The following is a 19,958-nucleotide window of genomic DNA, read 5'->3' as shown; positions in this document are numbered from 1 at the left end:
CCTAGAGTAGTTTACCTCAACTAACTTTAACACTGGTTTTAGAAATCTGAGATAAGAGTTTAAAATGCAAATAGCACTGATTGTTTTAGTAGGCAGAGGAAGACCAGGTGCTACTCCACTGTACTGTGCATCAGAGAAGATGGAAAAAGACTTATGAGGTCTGAGTATACAATCCATGAACTTGTTCCTCAAGGACAACTTTGAAAGCGTGAATTACTGGTGGGAGGGGAGAGAACCGTTACTTGAAGCAACTGAGCAAATCCACACCTTTCCAAAGAATCCATCCAAACGACCCATGAAAGGCTTACTTTGGCTAAATTTCTACATCATTAGTAAACTGTTCAACTATTTAGAAAATGGTAGTCTAAATCTGAGAAGGCTCATTATTTACAAAATATCTGCCACCTTGATGTAATAAATACTATTTCATGCCAGCCCATCTGAAAATCCTTACTTTATTGGGTTTTTCCATGAATCAGTCAGCGTTCCATTCATCTTAACGTTGAAAACCATGCTCAGTGACACACACCTTCAAATACGAAGCATCCAACCAAGATTTGAAGAGCTGAGCCAGTCTCTCTATGTACTCCTTTCTTTATGAACCAAATTGTTAGGGTTATGTTCTACAAAACAGCACGCGCATTTTGAGAACATTAACTTATCGTACCGCCAGCATTGTTCTGGTAGGTCTGCAAGTCAGATACAGCCCTTAGGCCTCCTAAATGCTAACACAGTCTTCGCTTCTGCAGGAACTACAAATTATTGGTTTATGTTCCAAATTTTCTGCTTTCTCTTGTATATTTCAATAAGTTAAATGGACAAAGACACTCCATCCTGAGAATGGAATAAATATATAGAAAAGATATGTTCTCACCTGTTATGCAATGTCTATCCAATAGCTCCTTTGTTTTTTGCTACATGATTTGTGAATGGCTCTCGAAAAATATAAGCAATGTTTCTATACATCTGTCCTGAGTTACTCTGGGTTTTCTGTTCTTTACATCTTTATACACTCGGTGTTAAAAAAACTCCAGTTAAATACAAAAAAAAGAAAATTGTCCAAAGAGGTATTCCAGGGCTGGAATAAAAACAGGAAAAAGGGGCTGGCAAGACACTACAATAAGATTTATTGAAATGGAGAAAAGGTGATGCAATGAGATCTAGAATATCAAAAGTGATTTTCGCTAACCACAACATGAAGGAAATTAGTCTTCCACAATATGCAGGTTGGCAAAGACGGCGCAAGGTACAAGAGACAGATCTTATACCTCTGGGCACTGGGCACAGTATTAGGACTAGGTTGTTTGAAAAGGAGTGGCTAATCATCTTTTTTTGCTTAGCTCCCCAGAATGAACTTGCAGCACTATATATTCTCACTATTGGGTTATAGCAGTTCTTTCAGGATCAAAGTAAATTTAAGATCCATAGTGAACAAAGTGGAAAGAAGTTGTCAGAAAAACAACATTTTCTATTTAATTTTGTGCCTACACGCAAGATCAGCTGTGGCAAGATACCATGCAAGCCTGAAGCGGAATTCAAAAGGTACGATCCGGTCCTGTGTAGTTAGCATAAGACTGTGCAAATCCCTCCATTCAAAAGGCGTGTTCTTAAGTTATTTGCTGTTAAGTCTCAAAGCTGAACAATAACCTTTTAGTTTAACATGGTACCCTTATCAGCATTTTCCATCTTGCTTCAGAGCAGCAGAATAACTATCTTATACGCATCCAGTTCTGGAAGTTGCAGATCACACAGACCGCATGCCTGTGTTTTAAAGCAAACGCAACTACAGAGGGGCAAAAGCTCTCTCTCACAAAGCGGTATGCACCTCATAGGTGCAATGTTACAGCTACTGATGCATGATGGGTTAAAGTTTGCTTTTGCTCAGTGCCAAATGTATACTGCGTCGAAAATTTTCTTTCCTTAACTATCAGTTCATGCACGCTTATTTCCCAAGTAAGCTGTGGCAACGCCAGCCAACCGCCCCAAAACGCGTGTTCTAAAGATATTCAAGTTTGGAAGCATCTTGCGTATTACAGTGGAGGGGAATTTACTCATTTAATAATGAGAAGCACCTTTGGAGTCTGGGTTTTCAGAACAAGCCCACATTTAAGCAGCTGTTTATGTATCTCAGGTCTCCCTAATTGAAGCATTGCCTTGAAATTATCTGACAAAGTTCACACTACAGTCATATGCACAGCCTTGTGCTTTGAAAGGTAAACTAGATGTCTGTGTTTTTGGTCCTGTCTCCTCATTTTTGATCAGTAGTTGAAAACTGAAAATACCGTCCTTTAGAAAGCTCCAAGATATGATACAATTTAAAAGAATATTACAAGATACTGTGGGAAAATTCACCTGTGGATCAAAACTGTATAACAACCTTTTACAAGTAATCATGGATTAACAAGGTAAATGGCAGTCTGATTCACTCCTAAATAGTAAGACTAAATTCAATCTTTTGGGCTTGAAATGTAAATCGACTTTTGATTGTTTTCCCTCACGTTAGTATATTTGCATTAAAGCTATACTTTTTTTGTAATTGAAGTGCTCTGTTTGCACTTCAGCTGCAATTCACTTCAGCAAATACTTCGTTTTTAACATAAATACGCTGCCATTTGACCTCCATTCAATCATCCAAATCCAAACAAGCTGTTAGATACACAAACGACATCAGTTTACTTTCTACTGTACCAACTACAGACAGTACTTCAAAATGGTTGCTATAAAATGTCATAAAACAGAAGAGAAAGAACGTAAATATAGCACCACTTACCTTTATTTGCTTGTAACCTTATGTTTTGTTTATATTTTCATCATTATCAAACACCTCATTCTTCAAACAAAAGCATGCTAAGTGTATTAGTACAAAGAACAGAATTACTTTGGTACTACCAATTCTATCAAAGAAAGAAGAAATCACAAGGCATGCTTAGCATCTTGTTATACAGGTGCCACATATTCTTAAGTATAATCATTAGTGAATGGATTTATTTCTATGCTTTCCTTTCGCAAAAGGAAATATTTAGTTGTCAGCAGAAAGTTTAGTTTTTAGAAAACCAAGGCTAGTAAGCCAAATCTGTTGTTAATTGCAGGAGCCACTTTTTTTTAAATATAAATAAATCCTACCTTTTGATAAACCTGAATGACATGTTTCTAAAAGAAATTAAGCCAAAATAATAATTAACAAAAAATTTTGTACAAAATGATTTGAAAAATCCATTAATAGTGAAACATGCAAAAAGATCTCATTTCAAATGCACAAAGAAATGACACTTCAATACATTGTGAGATAAGGCAGATGATTTAAGTCTGAAGAGCCAAATTCTTTCTTTAAACTTCACTGTTTCCTTTCTTCTGGGAAATGAGCCACCAGTAGTTATTATGAACTAAAATACTTACTGGTTTCAAAACACTTTAAAACCCATAACGTGTAAGGTCACCTAACATGATGTTTGGATTTTTATGTATTTCAAATAGAAAGCAAAAATCAGCAACTCTACTATTAGACCTTGAATATCTTCAGAGTTAGGTTACTTCCTTTGTAACATTAGTTTAGTCATGTTGTGCCAAAAACTGCCTTAAATAAGTAACTAACTTAGTGGTAAAAGCTGTAACAACCAGAACATGGTTAATAACCAAAACAATGCTGCTCTCCCCTATAAAGAAAACTAGAAAAAACTAGCAGGCTTTCAATTTGGTCCCCCTGCCCACCAAAAAAAAACAAAAAACAAAAAACAGAAAACCCGAAACATAACAGCATGCCCCTGTGATGGGACTGCCTGCCTTCTAGGAGTTTATATGGCATCTAGCGTAACAAAACCCCGGTCCTGAGAGGTACTCCAAATGTCACCTTAGCCATCTGTAACAGTGCTATTTTGTTACAATTGAGTGTAATAAAGTCCAGATTGAATTTAAATTACTGTCAAAGGTATTGTGGAAAATTTTAAAGCAAGCCACACTGCACTGCAGAAGTTGAAACTCGGAGCTAATGACAGAAGTTTGACTGCTGTCTGAACAGCCGACTGACAAACCGAATGCTAAACTGCATGTTCCAGCAGCACAAATAAAGAGCTTGCACGCTCATAACAGGAGTGTCCACATTTGGAATGTTAGATGGAAAATTAAGTAAGGGTATTATAAACAAGGGCACAGAAAGAAAGATGAGCCAGAAGGATGTGTCCGATTAAGATTTTTCGCTTAACGAAAAGCAGATGCCTTAATTATTCAAAAAAAAATTCAATTTCATCTGTTCTCTCTTAAAAGGAAAACAAATTTGGAACTCGGTATAGCACCATCTTTCCCAGAGAAGTGTTTAGCCGACAGCTGAGCAGGGTAAAGCATTTACCAAAGGCAAGAGTGCCATGTTTCAATTTTTCACAGAAAAAACCTCTACATTTTTAAGGAAATTCATTCCTTATATTGAAATCAGCCAGTTGCAAAAAACTGGAGTTTGGCTTAACATTATTTTGTAAAAAGAGGAGACTATAAAGAGGATGCTGAGAGAGAGAGTGCGAGCATATATGTATAGTCATAGAAAGGACAGGAAGAAAGTGGCTCGATCCTCATATGATACAAGCCCAAAACAAACGCAGGCAGGCAAAGACCATAGTGATGTATTCCAAAAAATTTCTCATGACGACAAGGGTGCAAAAGTGTAGAGATTATCGTAAGCCACAGAAAGTTAAAAGAAGTCCTCACTTCTACAAACAAGAGTTGCTATCGGTGTCATCTGATGTATGTGGTATATGACTGCACAGGTTTTAAATATACAGGGAAAACATGCTTTTTCAACTTTAGGGTCTGTAGGAACTGATTTAAATCATACATGGCTTTGAAATTTGGGGTCCCATCAGTATTTGAAAAAAAAAAAATTAAAAAACCCCCACATCAATACAGGTATAAGTTCCTGCTTCAGGTAGGCTTTGGCTAGGCCACACTTCATACCAAAAGCATGACCCATGGATGAACTTGGTATCAAAACAGGAATAAGTTTTTCAAGGCTTGAGCAGACTGCTGCCTAGACTGAAACTGCAATGCTGCCATCACTTTAAGACAACCTATGCTAGCACTCCTGCCAAAAGAAACGGTTGTTTCCTGCTCCTACCCTTTCATCCTGTGATATTTTTATCCGTGTGCTGCCTGGGAGAGCAGAGGAGAGAGGAAGTATTTTAGAAACATCAATAGCCCAAGTGACTGTGGAACCGCAGCCTGAGCTAAACACTGCACTAAACATCAAGACTGGGATCCCAGTTTCTGCATCCTCCAAACAGGCAGCAGTGCCTTCTACTGAGAGGCCATGCAGTCAAGAGCCCACAGCTCCATTTGAACGAAACGGATATATTTTAACTGCAGCATTTGGACCCTATGCACGAGGATTATGATCTTAGAAGAATCAGCCCAGAACCAAGCTGCTCTCGCAGTTTTTAATCCCATTTGACTCAACTGCTAAAGACAAATGGCTTTCTCTAACGAAAAAGAACCACCAAAAAAAAAAAAATCACAAACCAAAGCATTAAGATGTAGAAATGGTTAAAACAGAGCAGTGAACGTGGACAAAACCTGAGCAATTACAGATTTCCACTACCCGACAAAAAGAAAATGCTGTGCTACAGTAGAACATTACCATTTCAGGAGGCTTACCTTCTGGTTAGTTTTGAAGTTAGTTTACTAAACAGATTAGTGGAACCCCTGGTCCGAGTCTGCGACAGCGGCGTTGCTTCATGGGACAGGCTGGGGGAGGCAGGTGGTCCATTGTAGGTGGCGGTACGTCGCTCCCTGAGCTGCCCGTGGAAAGTGCTCCGACTAGCAGTTCCTCTGGGGAAACGAATACGATCAGGTGTGGTTGCACTGCTAATGCTGTGCGTTGAAGCAACAGGAGTTCTTTGATCGGGAATAGTGCTAGAGCAGAAAACAAAGAACAACGCTAGAACTTCTTTACAGACGCACTAAAGCTCTGCAGGAAACACAAAACACTAAGTTCTACAATAAAGCATAAGCAGACACCTTTATATAGGCCAGAGTAGGAAACATTAACGTTATTACAGCACCATACGGGATCAAAATTCCTAAGAGGTTAGGATTAAAAGGCGGCCTAAACAGAAACCTACACAGGCAGAAAAATACAATGTGCATATCCTGGAAAAGACCAGATAAACTAGGCATACACACGTGTCACTGAGAAGCCTGATACAAGAAGGGATGAGCAAAGTTTCCTTCCAGGAAAGAGAAGCAACAGGTAACTTCAACAACCCTCCCTCCCCACTCCATGCATCCTTAAAAACCTTGCTAATTTGAAAATATCCTACATACAACTCTTTACAAGCAAACCACTTCAAGTAGCGAAGTCCTTTGGGATATACAGATTACAGTCTCCCACACCCTTTGACAATAGGGAATGTCCAATACTCCTAACCCTAAAAAAAAATTAGCGTTCATTATTGCAGGATTACGTCACAAGACAGCCTGACACGCCACAAGACATGTAAACAAGACTAAAAATGAGGAAACACACCCCTTGTGGGCAATATATACTAGAACAATCTAGGACTAAAATTCCACGGCACAAAGTTAAGAAGCAGTGGGTATAAGTTAGTTTCACAACGATTTCAGGTTCTTACATAGGCCTGAAGTTATCTGCGCCATTGTCTATTGGAGGCAACATCATCTTCGTGTGCACAGAGGCTGACATGGACATCGACTTCTGATGTCGCAGCCGAACACTGGAGAAGGATGTAGTACAAACTGAAGCGGGGCTAGCTGCGTAAGCGAACATTTCTGTCAGGCTGTGAGGGGGGTTTGGGTTCAGGCAGAGGCAGAAAGAAGAGCATGATGGACCAACAACAAACTACTGCAGAGAAAAAAGCAAACTTTTCCTTCTGTTAACCGATTTGTCAAAGAGAACATGAACTCTAACAGCTCTCTTCTACGTCAACAGCAGTAACTACCCTGTGCTGCCCTCAAAAAGTATCCTTATTACAGCACTTGCCATCTATGAAGTGATGATTCTCTTACTGTAACATCAGTTAGTGGTGATACCCTTCCCTGACTGGGCAAACGTACAAGCAACTCAGAACTGAACTCAGTGGTCTGTGCCAAAGCACTAATTTAAAGCGCTGATGCAATTTGTATTGGTCTTAACATAAAAAACAAACAAACCCAAAACACCAAGTGCACTTTCCAAAAGACGGATGACAGCTCCGTTACTGCAGTGAAGTAATCTGCTTCCTGCCAGAAACTATCAACATTAAAAGAAATCAATATAAGTTGGAAAAGTGTTTAAATCTTGATCTACCTCTACTAACTCAGGGACTTTACAGGCACAACAGAACCCAAAGATGGCATAAACTTAAGAGAAGGAGAGGAAAAAAAAAAAAAGAAAGAAAAAAGACAGAGAGAGAGAGAGACCCAAAACACAGCCCCCACCCCCAAATGCTAATATTAATCAACCTAAATGCTACAAAGGCTGAGGAAAGTAAGTAGATGTAGAAGGCAATGAATAATGCTTGGTGATCTTTGAAGGAAAAGATGTGAGTGTTGAAGAGTACCCTATACTTTCTTATACTACATTCAGGCTTTGCAGTAAGGTCTCCAGCATGGCCTTTAGCAGAACGGCTAGCAGGCTGCCAGCTGTATAACATGCTTAAAATAGGAGCACAAAATCTTTTTTTATTTCTGAGGATCGAAATACTCTTTGCAACCTTCACATTATCTGGTAATGACAGGAATGGGGGAAAACGGAAGCCACAAGATGTGTCCAGTCCTTAGGGCTTCAGCACCATACATCCATACTTTTAAAACAAACATAAGGTGTATGTCAGTAGTAATTCAAAAATATTGTTCAAGGTTAGGCAGTCAGCAATTGGCAATGACAGCATCACGACATCACATGTTCGTTTCCAAGTTACTCTATGGCTACACGTACTGAAATTCAAGCCTTTTTCTCATTCAGGAAAGTCAGACCTCAAAAAGAGAATGCCAGTCCAGCTGCAAGTATCAGCTGACCAGTTTCTTGGACAATTTCTCAATATCCTGGTATAATGTAAAAGCTGGATTGTACTGCACACTTTGTTTTAGCAGTGATTATAGGTGGCATTCTGCTAGATTCACCAGCGTTGACAAGAGGAACGCATGACTCAGATCAAGCATTTTCTGCTTTAAGCTTTCAGAACCTGCAACAATTAGATTTTGTTAACTATTTTAGCAGCAAGTTTTGATGGCTGAGCTATGAGGTGTTTTCTATTAGTCCTTTGAAAACTAAGAAATTGGAAGGAAACGAAAACTCAAATTCAACTCAAGGTAACACCTCAAAAGTGATCCCCAAATAACTAGTCACTTACCACTCAAGTACTTTACGGCTTTAGCTAACAATGCGTTAGACCAAAGTTTTATGCAGCCTTATACCACCAGGTGCCTCTAGTCATCTGCCTCCAAAGTCGTGATGACTAAAAGGTATCAATAAGGTACCAGAGCACATACTGAACCACTTAACTTTTTTCCTCTGAAGCTTAGCTAGAAATCAGCTTCCTTAGATTACTAGCCTGGGAACACAGACATAGTAAGCTAAAGTTCATCAATTAGTCCTGAGGCTTACTAAAATCTGAGGCAGTTGTAAATCATTTATGTTACAAATGATTTAAAGCAATTGCCTATCATTATGAAGAGCGTTTCACAAGTCCTCAAGCGCATTAATTAACGCTAAGACTTTGGAGGAAAGCCAGAGTCATCTCCAGCACAATGCCTGTGCCAGCTGCACAACGTGTGAAAGTAGCTGTAAAATCCCCCCGCTTCTATCATTCTGGCATGGGGTCTCCAATATTGCTTTCTTAAGCACGAAGTCCACTGACTGACTATTCACTCCATTCTTAAAAGTTTCCATACCTTCAGAAATGCTGCCTTCTCAGAATTAAGTGTGGAAGATGAAACATCATCCTGTTTTTGTTTGGTTTTATCACTTTGTTTACAGAAAGAATAAAAACTTAAAATATGCACACGCTGGCTTTTAGGCAAGCCTCCTAACTTTTCAGTGGCTCACAGTCAGTATCTAACTGACTACAATAAATCTAAAATCCAATCTGTAGCAAATCCTTTAAAGTAATTTCCCCTGCCTTTAACATTTGCCACAAATAGACACTGAAAATTACAGAAAGCATTTTTAACAAAATGTCAGATTTATACAAAGCTCGTGTTCTACATCAGAGCTCGCTTCACAAAAGAAAAACCATTACAGGTTCCTAAAGTTACTTTCTGCCAAGTTGAGAATACAGTAGTATTCGAGGAATTACAAAAATACACTTGGGGAAAAAAAAAAGCCAAGAAAATCCACAGAATTTATCTTAAGAGTCAGTCCTGTCAATAGTCATGTTTAGTTGGCCTGCATTAAAGGTCTGCGTTTCAGGGGGTCAGTCAAGCTTTTGCCCAGTTACAGCAACAAAGAATATTCAGATTTGGCTCTGTTAACAATAATTCTGAAACTGTACCAAAATGAACACGCTGTTTAGCATGAAACTGAATTATTTCTGAAAATGACAAGTCTCCCACTGTAAAATAAACCATTAATAACGCAGTCTCATTCCCTTACCCTGTTTTAACCCCCTATTGAGGGTAAAGAAAGAAGCAAGCAAAAAATAAGTGATAACAGCTACAGTGATCTTTTGCTGACTGCAGAATATAATAGTCAGACATTTCAAAGGCCAAATAGGGCTAAAGTTTGCAGGACAAGCAAATGACTTTTTGGTACCATATTTCTTGAGGAGGGGGGTCGGGCACATGGAGTGGGAGGAGAACAAAAAAGGGACTACATAAGACAAGTCAACAATGTTGACAATAAAAGGTAAATTACATAAGAATAACCAATTACTGAAATAAAGTATGATTAGTACAGTTTGAGTACTACACAACGTCAAGTTTAAGCTTAAAAAGAATATATGATGAACTGGAAAGATGGTAGTTTGCCGAGAAAGTCAAGGTTGGGAGAAAAAAAAAAAAACTCCGAAGACAACTCCTCAGCAGCATGAGGTTACTCCTGAATTAAGAGGATACCTGAATCTCAAGCATTCCTAGTAAGTAATAACTTATACAAAACTTAACATAGAAATTGTGGACAACATATTGCAAAGATGTTAAAGGTGAAACAAAAAGTTATTAACAAACCAAGAAATCAGGTAATTTAATGTGATGAAAACTATTTTGGACAAAAAGATTCCAAGTGAGAAAAACATTAACCTATCAAATCAAAGAAACAGTGGTGAACTTTAATCAAAACAAACTTGGTAACATTAACAGGGACTAATCAATGAAGGCTGAGATAGACACGCTAACAGACAGTACCAAAGAGCTCTGCTGCACTTCACAAGACAGTTGACTGCAGGCCCAGCTGGCCAGCTAGACTTTTGGCACTCTTCAAACTTACACTTGACTGTTTCCTTAATCACTTTCAGTTTGTAGAAAGCTAGGAGGAAGAGACAGGGTCAAAATCATGTCCTTTACCCTAGGCTCCAAGGGTCAAAACAAGGGACATACAGATCTTTCTCTTCAACATTACAACTTCATTTCTCTTCCTTATACGCTTCAGAAAGGGTCGGGGAGAGGGAATTCAGTTGGGGAACTGGGGGGTTGGGGGAAGTAAATCCAAAATGAACATGAGCTAGAAGAAGAAAGTATCTTCTTCCTATCTTTTACTGTAAATTCTAAAATCGGGATGAGGTGTGGAAAAACTGGGAAGAATAGAGAAGGTACGTGTTACTCCAAGTTTAAGTATTTTTATTGCAAGTAGCAGGTATCCAGGCTTTCTCCTGACAATAATCAACAACTTTGTTACCAGTTTTTGACCGGCAACTAAAGAAAATCTACAAATAATTTTTGAGACTAGTAAAAGCCTGTGAAGAACAGTAACGGGCGCCTTGGCCAGAACTTCTAACTCTTCAGCCAGTCAGGACATTTGATGGTATTCTTTGCAAGTGTCACTCTATGGCTATATGTTTACCAATGTATTTATTTTCTACAGCTCTCTTCCATCCTTAGTCCACAGGAAAGGACAGCATTAGTGCCATGGCTACAGCGCCCACATATGAATTAGATGACTCCGTTCCCACTGCATGCTCCAGTCAGTCTTCCAGTAAAGTGAGAGGAAACCCACAGTCTCTTTTAATCCATTTTCCCCTCAGAATATGGAGATATCAATGCTTCCTTTCCCAGGACAACTTCTGTAAATACTGGGAAGCAGTGAGACTACCAGGATATCAGTACTGAACATTATCAGCACAAGATAATGGCCTATCACCATTTCATCAATTTTCTCTGAACATAAAACATCCCCACCTCCCAGAAAACCTGAATTTCTGAGATGTTGTAGAAAAAACGTATTCCAAATAATCACAGTAGCAAGCACAATTTAGACTAAAATATAAAGACAGACTGGCCAAAGAGAGCTGGACTTTGTAGTTTGACATGAAAAAAGCTTGCGTTCTTTGGCCAGAGAAGTCAGCCACTGATTAAGCTGTAAGCTGCACAAATACGAAATAGGTTTAACCAAACATAAGGATCTTCCTTTTAGATTTTAAGTATAAAGACTATGCGAATTAAGCATGTAAAACAAATCAACATACAGGTGTTCAAGAACTGAAGATCTGTACTCACCTTTCATTAAGATTTACATTAGAATATTACTTTTTTAAAATTAGATATTACAACTTTTTGGAAACGTGAAGACAAGCGATGTAAAACATAGGAAGACATGTCATATACCTGTTCTCCTTGCCATTTTGTATCACTGAATGCCTATCAGCAGTGGTTCTTTCGCTACAAACGTATGTGTTGCGCCGTGTCATTGCTCCTGGGGCAGTATTATTCTACAATTAAAAAATATAAGCATGTTATTCCCCACAAAAAAGGCTTTACCGGGGCAAAGTCTACAGAGAGGTGAAGACTGTCTTACTTCAGGCTAGCTCTACATAGTTATAGCTTACATTAAGTTATATAGTTAATATACAAACACCTTCCAGTATTCTAAAGAATAATGTAACCAGTAAAATTACTTCCAAAAAGTTGTTGTTTGCATATTTCATGTCGTTTGCTCAAAAAATTAGGCTAGCTTAAACTTTTTAATTACTGACGTTCTGAATTATGAATTCTCAACACGTATATAATTCATCTAGGTCTAGACAGCCTTATTTCTTTATAGCCTGTTTTTGAAATACTTTATCACTTGCAGATTGTAGAATTTTCCTTTAAGTTAAAATCATACCCTGAAACAAGGCAGGAAAAGCAAACACTTTAAGAAACAAATGTGGTAAAATTCATCAGGGAGGTAAACATGGACTTTAATATTAAAGCACTATAAAAGACTAGACAAGTTTTGAAAAACGGGGAAGAATGAGTCAAATTAAAGAGACAAACTGCAAAAATTTTAATAAGACAATGTTTTAAATAAATACATAAGTATAATACATTGAGGGCAAGAGAACCAGGAGAACTTAAGCTACAGACCTTACTTTAACTTTAGAGGGGAGAAAAGAAATAGAATTACTTTGCCTCTGTCTTTACAGAGAAAGAGGGTGGAGATATGCCCAAGTTGGCGGTCAATTTTCCAGGAACGACTGAGAAGCTGGGTAATTCACAGATAACAGAATTATAAAATGTTAGATGCAATGATGGTAGGAAAAGCATGGTGGTCGAGATAAACATGCACCCCCAGGTTGTAGAGGAAGTAAAAGCCGACAAGCCTTATATTTTTTCCCCATCCCAAGAACATAACACAATAAACTGCATAACTGGAAAGTGGGCTACTCGCTTAAATTTTCTTTAAAGAAAAGGATCACGGGGCGAAGCAGGAAGCACAGTAGGCTGTTAACTTTAAACATCACTGCTGGGGAAAATTTTGGAGGCTAGCTTAAGGGAACGATCGGTCAGCACCTGGATAAGCACATGTTGAATAAGGATGGCCACTAAGAGTTCAGGCAGGGGACTTCATGCTCAACTAACCTTTTGGAGTTCTTTGAAGAATTACTGCTATGACAGACAAGGGAAATTCAGCGGATTTTTAAAAGAGCATTAGGAAAAGGTTTCACATAAACTGGTCACAGCAGAGCATCATGGGAAGAAGGATTTAAAAAAAAGATACCAAGGAAAAACTAGTTCAAGCACAAAACGAGAGTAGCCAAACCTTTTTTGTTTCTGAACCTGAAATAAAACTGTTAAGTGGAGTATCCTCAGTAACCAGGAAAAGCCCCTCCGGTGCCTTTTTTTTTTTTTTTTTTTAAAAACACATACAGCTCTTGCTGCCCTAAGGCAAAATATTGGCTATGAACTATTAAGAGCAAGTCTCAAGCAGCACAATCTCTGAGCTGCAGATTCAATATCTGAAGCCACGCTGTCTGTCTAAAGTCCTTTTATACACCTTTACACATGTATACAAATACAAATGAAAAAGTCAACTGTGCAATCTCCTGGCATTTTAAAAAATTACAAAAAGTATTTTAGATTAGCAGAGCTATTAATTAAATTATAAAACATATGCAGCTGTCCCAACGGTTGCCAAGAATTCTTCACTGGCGATTCCTTAGGGAATTGAGATGTGCCGAGCATCAGCAGAAGTCCTCCTTTACTACTGGTCCTTCCCTTGTACTTTACTCCTTACGCTTCCCTCCTCTTCCAAGCTTTATTTATTTTAAAATATTGTCTCTTACTTTCCTCTGACACTTGCGATTGTGTAACCACCCTCCTCCTCTTTATTAAACTTGCTAGCAACAAAGGCCGTGCACCTGAACACCGAGTTTTGTTTGCGCTCACAACACAGCCCACGCCGTGCAAACCACTCGTGGAACCCTTGCAAAGCAATGGTGCGTTAGCTAGCGCGTATTACTGTTTGCGTATCTTTTTGTTCTGTGCTCCTGAACAGTGAAGAGGAAGATTATTACTGAGTTAAGCACTCTGACTACCAGACAACTTTGTTGTAGGAAATATGGACAATAACAGATGGCTTCCTCCTCTCCACCTGCCCCCTTAAAACGTTAAATATTTTTTCCTTGAGAAGACAGTCTACAGTACTTTTCAATGCTACGTTCTGTAATGTTGCACATCGGGAAAGGCAAGATAGAAATGATTCCCCATTCTGGACCAAACTTTACAGGCAGTGCATTTTTAGATTCCTGAGTGGACATTCTTTCTTTTGTTATTCACATCCGAAACCATAGGACTCTAAGCACGCACTTTCCTAGCTCTTTCTTTTTTCAAGAATCCAAAGATAGAAGGATTAGCATACATTTTTTTTGTTTGGCCCAGATTTCAGAGGTTACAAGAGGATATCTAAGCGTTTCAAGCTTTCACACTGCTGCTTTAGCAATAATACACTCTCTAAATCCCACGGTTTCAGGGCCTTTACGCTTTCAGTGTACGCACACCCTCTTACGATTGATCTAGGAGGCTTTCCAGCTAAAACATTTTTGTTCACCCAGTCCACAGACTATCAGTCTTTGGACATGACTAAACTGCACAGGTGCACAGCACAGGAAGCCCAACACTGGTGTGCACAGCATCACACAGCACAGTAATTCCCTGACGGAATGACAAGACAGAAGTGAGCTGCACGAGTTTATCCCTGTGCCATCAGCTGCCTTCCTCCTTTTCAGAGAGTGCTGACACTGCACACGCACAGGTTGAGACTTCTGAGCAAGTGTGTACGTCCAATTGCAGCACAGAGGATGAATTTGTCGTGCAGAGCCCTCCTCTGCCGAGAGCAAATCTCGTGCCCGCTGTTCAGACAGGCTACTTTTGCACTAGAAGACACCATCAAGGCAAGGACTGACGAACACCTTTCAAAGAATCAGCTCCTGTTTTATAATAATGAACTAACACATTTAGTTAAGAGTGCTGATATGGCTTTTGGTCCTAAATGACTTTCCAAGCATACGATCTATTCTCTCCTTCCAGTTTTCCGAAAGCTATAACTAAAGGCTCTGGGGTAGCCTTATTACAAACATTAAAAACAATCCCAAGCCACGAGTAGTAAACAAGGAGTTATCAGTTACCGTTAATGATGCATCCTCTGCAGTCGGTTTTCATTATTAATTTGGCATTTGCCTACCTGAAGCTTTTTGACATACATTTGTTCAGCCTGCAGAACTATTTAGCTTGCAAGATTTTAAAACCTCTGTCAGCTTTTTAAGTACAACTTGCAGTCCCTAACTCCAACACTAGATTTAGCTATCTGCCCTACAAGTACAATTCTTATCCTTAAATGTGTACTAGTTAACTTTATCACAGAAGAGCAGCACACAATTGGCTAAATATCCTAACAATTCAAAAGCAAACATGAGTCTCCAGTGAAGATCAGAGTTACTACCTTCGCTGTATCTGTCAAAGTAGTAATTACTTTTAAGCTTCGTATTTTTCTGTCTCTTCAGTGATTTTCTCTTAGTATTGTTGATTTTAGGACTGAAATGCTCAGGGAGAACGCAAAAATCTCTCCACCTCAAGCATTTTTGAACTTCAGGACGATATAGTAACTCCAACATCCTTTTCTCCTTCTAGACATACATCAGTGCTATAAGAAACAAGACTTTCTAATCAAGTCCAGGAATTCTGGCTGAAGTCAGCGCTCCCCTCCACCCCCAGCAGCCAGCAAGCTAAAGACTAGCTTCTAGCAGGAAAAAAAAAAAAAACAAGTCTATGCAATCTGACATGAAGAGCTATAATTACAAAGACTATTTTAAATACTCATTATTCGAGCGACATCACAAGTCTGTTTCTGATTACATTTTGACCATCTTGTACCACTACTTGTAAAAGATCAGAATTGCACCCTGAATCAGAAGAGATGAGGGACTGAAGTAGCGCAGCAGATCAAAATACGAAATACCAAAGATCCTAACTGCAGAATACAGTCCAACTATGACGCAAAATTCCTGAAAAAGGCATTACATAATATGGAGTAAAGTCTAGTATAGGACAAAATTGATTCGACTATCCTACCATTTTGGGACTTGATAGCTAAGAACTACCATGCAAGAAAAAACAAAACATGAACAGTTCAGGACTGATGAAAAACAAGACAGGAAAGGGCAAAGGAACAGGAAATAAGAAAAGAATCCTCTAACAAAAAAAAAAAAAAAACAACCAAACATGAACTGCTGCTCACACCTAGGAATAACAGCTATGAAAGGCATGCCTTTTCAAGGAACCCCTTTGACTGAAATCCTCCAGCTAAGTCCCTCATGTCCCCCAAGCCTCCACTGCAAGCTGAATAAAGGACTGGAAAATTATTTCTTCTCAAAAGAAGGAAATCCTTCAGTCCAAAATCTCAATGTTTAAGAAGTTAAAAGTTCCAAAACTCAACAGTTATAACGAAAACAGATTTCCAATTTTGCCTCAGAGGGAGAGGCCACAGAGTATACAAGTTAGAGCTAGACTTAATATAATGATTTTCTTTTTTTCAGTACATTGCCTGCGGCTTAACTCTATAAATCTACTGGTTATGGATCTCAAAGCTGTTTTTTCTTCTTTTTTTTCGTGGGAAAGCCCACAACAACAAAAGCCAGCCACTGTGTTTTTAAGAACATGTTGAACTATACCTTTGAACAATTTTTAGAGCTACATCTGTTTGATAATCATAACGTACATAATGATTTGGAATAGCCTGTTTGACTTTTACAGCTGTGTTAAACAACATTTAGGACAAAGATGAAGTTTCTCCTTAAACATATGCAACTGTAAAATAGGATAATACAAATGAGAATTTCATTCTTTTGTACAAAAGGCCTCAGAAGAGCAGCTGGGATGTCAAAGATAACGTACAACGCCTACTAAATTTCAGGAGGTGGCTTTTGAGTCGAGTTTCATTTGTTGATTTTTTTTAATGCATTTTTATACCCAAATAATGTCTGTTCACTAACAGCAACTACTGCCGTTATGATACCTACTAACTACATCATGAATTGTAACAGACAACTTGAGTGGTTGACTAAAAACAGGGGAAAAAAAAGTAACAGTGTGAGATACCTCCTCTTGATGAGCAAATGGAAAAGTAAAACCAAAACCACTGATAAGTCACAGCTTTAGCATCTCCCCCACCCTCCCCCCACAAAACGTCTCACGGTTTTAATAAATAAGCATTTCTACTTACACTAGGAACAGCTGAACTTTTCTTACGTTCGGGAATATCAGCCTTATTTGGATTGCTGGCATTTCCAAGCATTGGGCTAGCTGGTGCAATTCCTCTTCCTGCAACAGCACTACTACTAGATTTTCTTGACTGAATTCCTTCTTCTTTGAGGTCACTGTCTGTAGTACTAGTCTGGCTTCTTTTGGGATATGCCACTACTGGGGGGATAGATGGTCCAGCTTAAAAAAACAAAAACAAAAACAAAAAACACCACACAAATGAAAAAACAGAAAAGATTTTTCTTCCCAAAAGTCCTGTTGCTACATTTGTCTGTAATGGAAATGTATTCACATGTATGAGAGTTAAAACAATGAACGCTAGAGATCAGAGTTGCAAAAGGTGATTCTTCAGATCTATCAAAATATGCATATATCAGAGAACAGCAAAAACATTGTGAAAAGCAAAAACTTTCCAAATGTTTGCTGCTTCATGCTTGCCCTTCTTTAAAGGAACAGAGGAAAAAAACCCAAAGCAAGCATTCTGAAACTCAGGTCAACTCTATTAAGGCTTCTGTTTATATCATGATCCACGCTAAGGACAGGAGGACGATAACAATGAAGACAATTATTTGAATTTGTTACATGACAATGCTTAACTTCAATGAAAATATTAGAAATTTAATAGAATTTTTTGCTGTTTGAGTACTTGCACTGGTTTGGCTTGGCATGAAAATCCGGAAGAGTCATCTTAAGAAGAACAAACAAGGAACTGACTTTGAGATCAGGGAATCCTTCCTAAGCATAAAGTTGGCACAAACTGTTCAAGCCAATTTCTGATAAAAATAGGCTCTCGAGACACATACCTGGAGATGCAACCCTGGACTGCTAGCAGCACTAACGGCCTGCAGATCGTGTTCTCACTTAGCCCAGAAGCCCAGAAACGGCTTCAGCTTGTGCCACAGATCTCCCCAGGTATGCCAGGAATCAGCGGGAGGAAGAGAAAACTCTTCTGGCACACCTGAGCGTCTGGCAGCAGTTCTGACAGCCCACGAGACTTTCATTTGCATTAAAAGATGCTTCAAAAAGCTTGTGTGGATGTTATGGCCTTGTTTTTGTATGTTGCAATTAAGCTTCCTCAGAAGAGGAAAGTTACTATTTTCAATAATAACAGTTACTAATTTCAATTAAAAAAAACACCATCAAAATAGCTATACATATAAGAAAGCATCAAAGAGCACAATAACCATAATCCTAGGAGACTTCTAGAGGAAAGCAACCTCTGAATGCAGTATGGTTATTTACAAGTAGACCTAATGGAGACTCCTTTTGTGAGGCAAGGTCTAGGGAGGAAGATTTTTAAGGTGTTCAGAAAGCTCTAAGCAACTGTCTCACATATTCATTAAGGAGGAAAGTTCTAAGCTTGTCTGAGTCACTGGTTTTTAGAAAGTTAATTTTGCAGGACAATCAAATGACAATACTCTCAGGAAACAAAAAATATTGGCAAATTATCATTTCTCCAAGTTTTAGACACAAGCTGTCCGACTAGTGTCAAAAGAAAACAAAAGCTGAACAGACATACCAGGAATATGGGGGAGGAGCGCTGTGCTTCTCATGAAAAAGGGAGCTGCAAGACTCTGTTCAATTTGTGTAACAAGATTTTCCTAGACTGTCAGAAATGCAAGGAAAGACACGAGGCAGAACCAGTGAATTAAGTTGGTGTATTCAGCATTCCTCTAAAAGGTATTTTTAAAGGTTTCTTAGGAAAGCTGATTTAAAAAACAAATTGAGTTATTCAGTAAATTATTTAATCAGCACGCATGAACCACTGTCATCATCTGCCTTACCTTGACAGACAGAGAAACAGAACACAGCTGGCAGTCACTACATACTGCAACACTGAAAATGAGAATTGCTCACCGTGATCGCTGTACCGCCGTTGTTTCTGGCTAGAAGATATGCTTCTCTGAACTTTGTGATGAGGAGATTGTCCAGTGCTATTATTAAGATCACTACTTGGCCTAACTTTCGCAAGTGAAAGATTGCTGCTGGAGCTTGAATCACTTGCATCCAACTGCAATACAAATGAGAATATTACAACAAGGAGTTCAGAAAAAAATAAATTAAACATCCATCACATGTAACTGGGAGGCGGTGGGAAAAATCGCCCTGGCATGTAGGAAGTTTTGTGACAGCAAGGAAGCTGGCTTAGAGGCCCAGGCATCAGTGTCTCACAGCATCAGGCATGACTTTTCTTAGATTCTTGTGCAACTGTCTTAGAGGAAGCTGAGAAGAATCTGCGGGTTCTTAAAAGATCAGACAGAGAAAAATCCATCTCCTTCCTTTCAATACTCCTCAGAGTTTTCTAAGATCTTAACGGAAAGAGAGGATACATTCCGAGAAGTCACCGCACCAACTCCCCAAGCAGAGGAATCAGGAGCAGTTTACTAATGCCAAGCCCTCTCAGCACCATACAAAAAAGTAATTGACAAAACATGAACATTTTTAGGTTGATCAGTCCTACGCTTAGGTTCTTTTAAAAAATTTACTGCAGGCACATTCACCCTCAAACTCCTAGACTACGTAAGACAGTAAATGGCCTACAAAATCCTTATAACGAATAACTGCTGGCCAAGCACAGCAACTCTTGGCAGCCTAAAGACAAGTGTTTACTGATGATAACTTAAACGAGGGCGAGAACACACACAGCATCCTTTGGATATGTGGACAGTTCAGCTGGCACTGCTGGTAAAAATAACTTGATTTTGAGTGTACTGGACATGTGTGCAGGAATTGAATTCCTATGGTTATTGCATTAATTTTTGCTTCTAATTTCGCTGAAGGACACTTTTTGATTGCTTCGTTTCTTT

The 19,958-nt window shown here is 38.8% G+C and overlaps 1 protein-coding gene across 24 annotated transcripts in view; it reads right to left on the bottom strand.

Moving 5' to 3' along the window:
- MARK3 (microtubule affinity regulating kinase 3) overlaps positions 1 to 19,958 on the bottom strand; it is a 65,348-nt gene that overhangs the window by 5,439 nt on the left and 39,951 nt on the right. For 5 of the 24 annotated variants that reach the window (XM_068947172.1, XM_068947171.1, XM_068947176.1 and 2 more), the window contains 5 exons: positions 19,009 to 19,162; positions 17,114 to 17,331; positions 11,740 to 11,843; positions 5,638 to 5,895; positions 3,124 to 3,150 (listed from right to left, as the gene is read on the bottom strand). In XM_068947172.1, coding sequence (XP_068803273.1) covers positions 3,124 to 3,150; positions 5,638 to 5,895; positions 11,740 to 11,843; positions 17,114 to 17,331; positions 19,009 to 19,162 — 761 coding nt within the window. Of the gene's footprint in view, positions 1 to 3,123; positions 3,151 to 5,637; positions 5,896 to 6,614; positions 6,780 to 11,739; positions 11,844 to 17,113; positions 17,332 to 19,008; positions 19,163 to 19,958 lie in introns of all 24 variants that reach the window. The other 19 variants (XM_068947174.1, XM_068947175.1, XM_068947177.1 and 16 more) reach the window with 6 other exon arrangements.

The sequence above is a fragment of the Struthio camelus genome, chromosome 5, assembly GCF_040807025.1.
Source record: "Struthio camelus isolate bStrCam1 chromosome 5, bStrCam1.hap1, whole genome shotgun sequence".
Taxonomy (NCBI): Eukaryota; Metazoa; Chordata; class Aves; order Struthioniformes; family Struthionidae; genus Struthio; species Struthio camelus.
The sequence above is the reverse complement of the archived record's forward strand: the minus strand, read 5'-3'. Positions and strand labels throughout refer to the sequence as shown.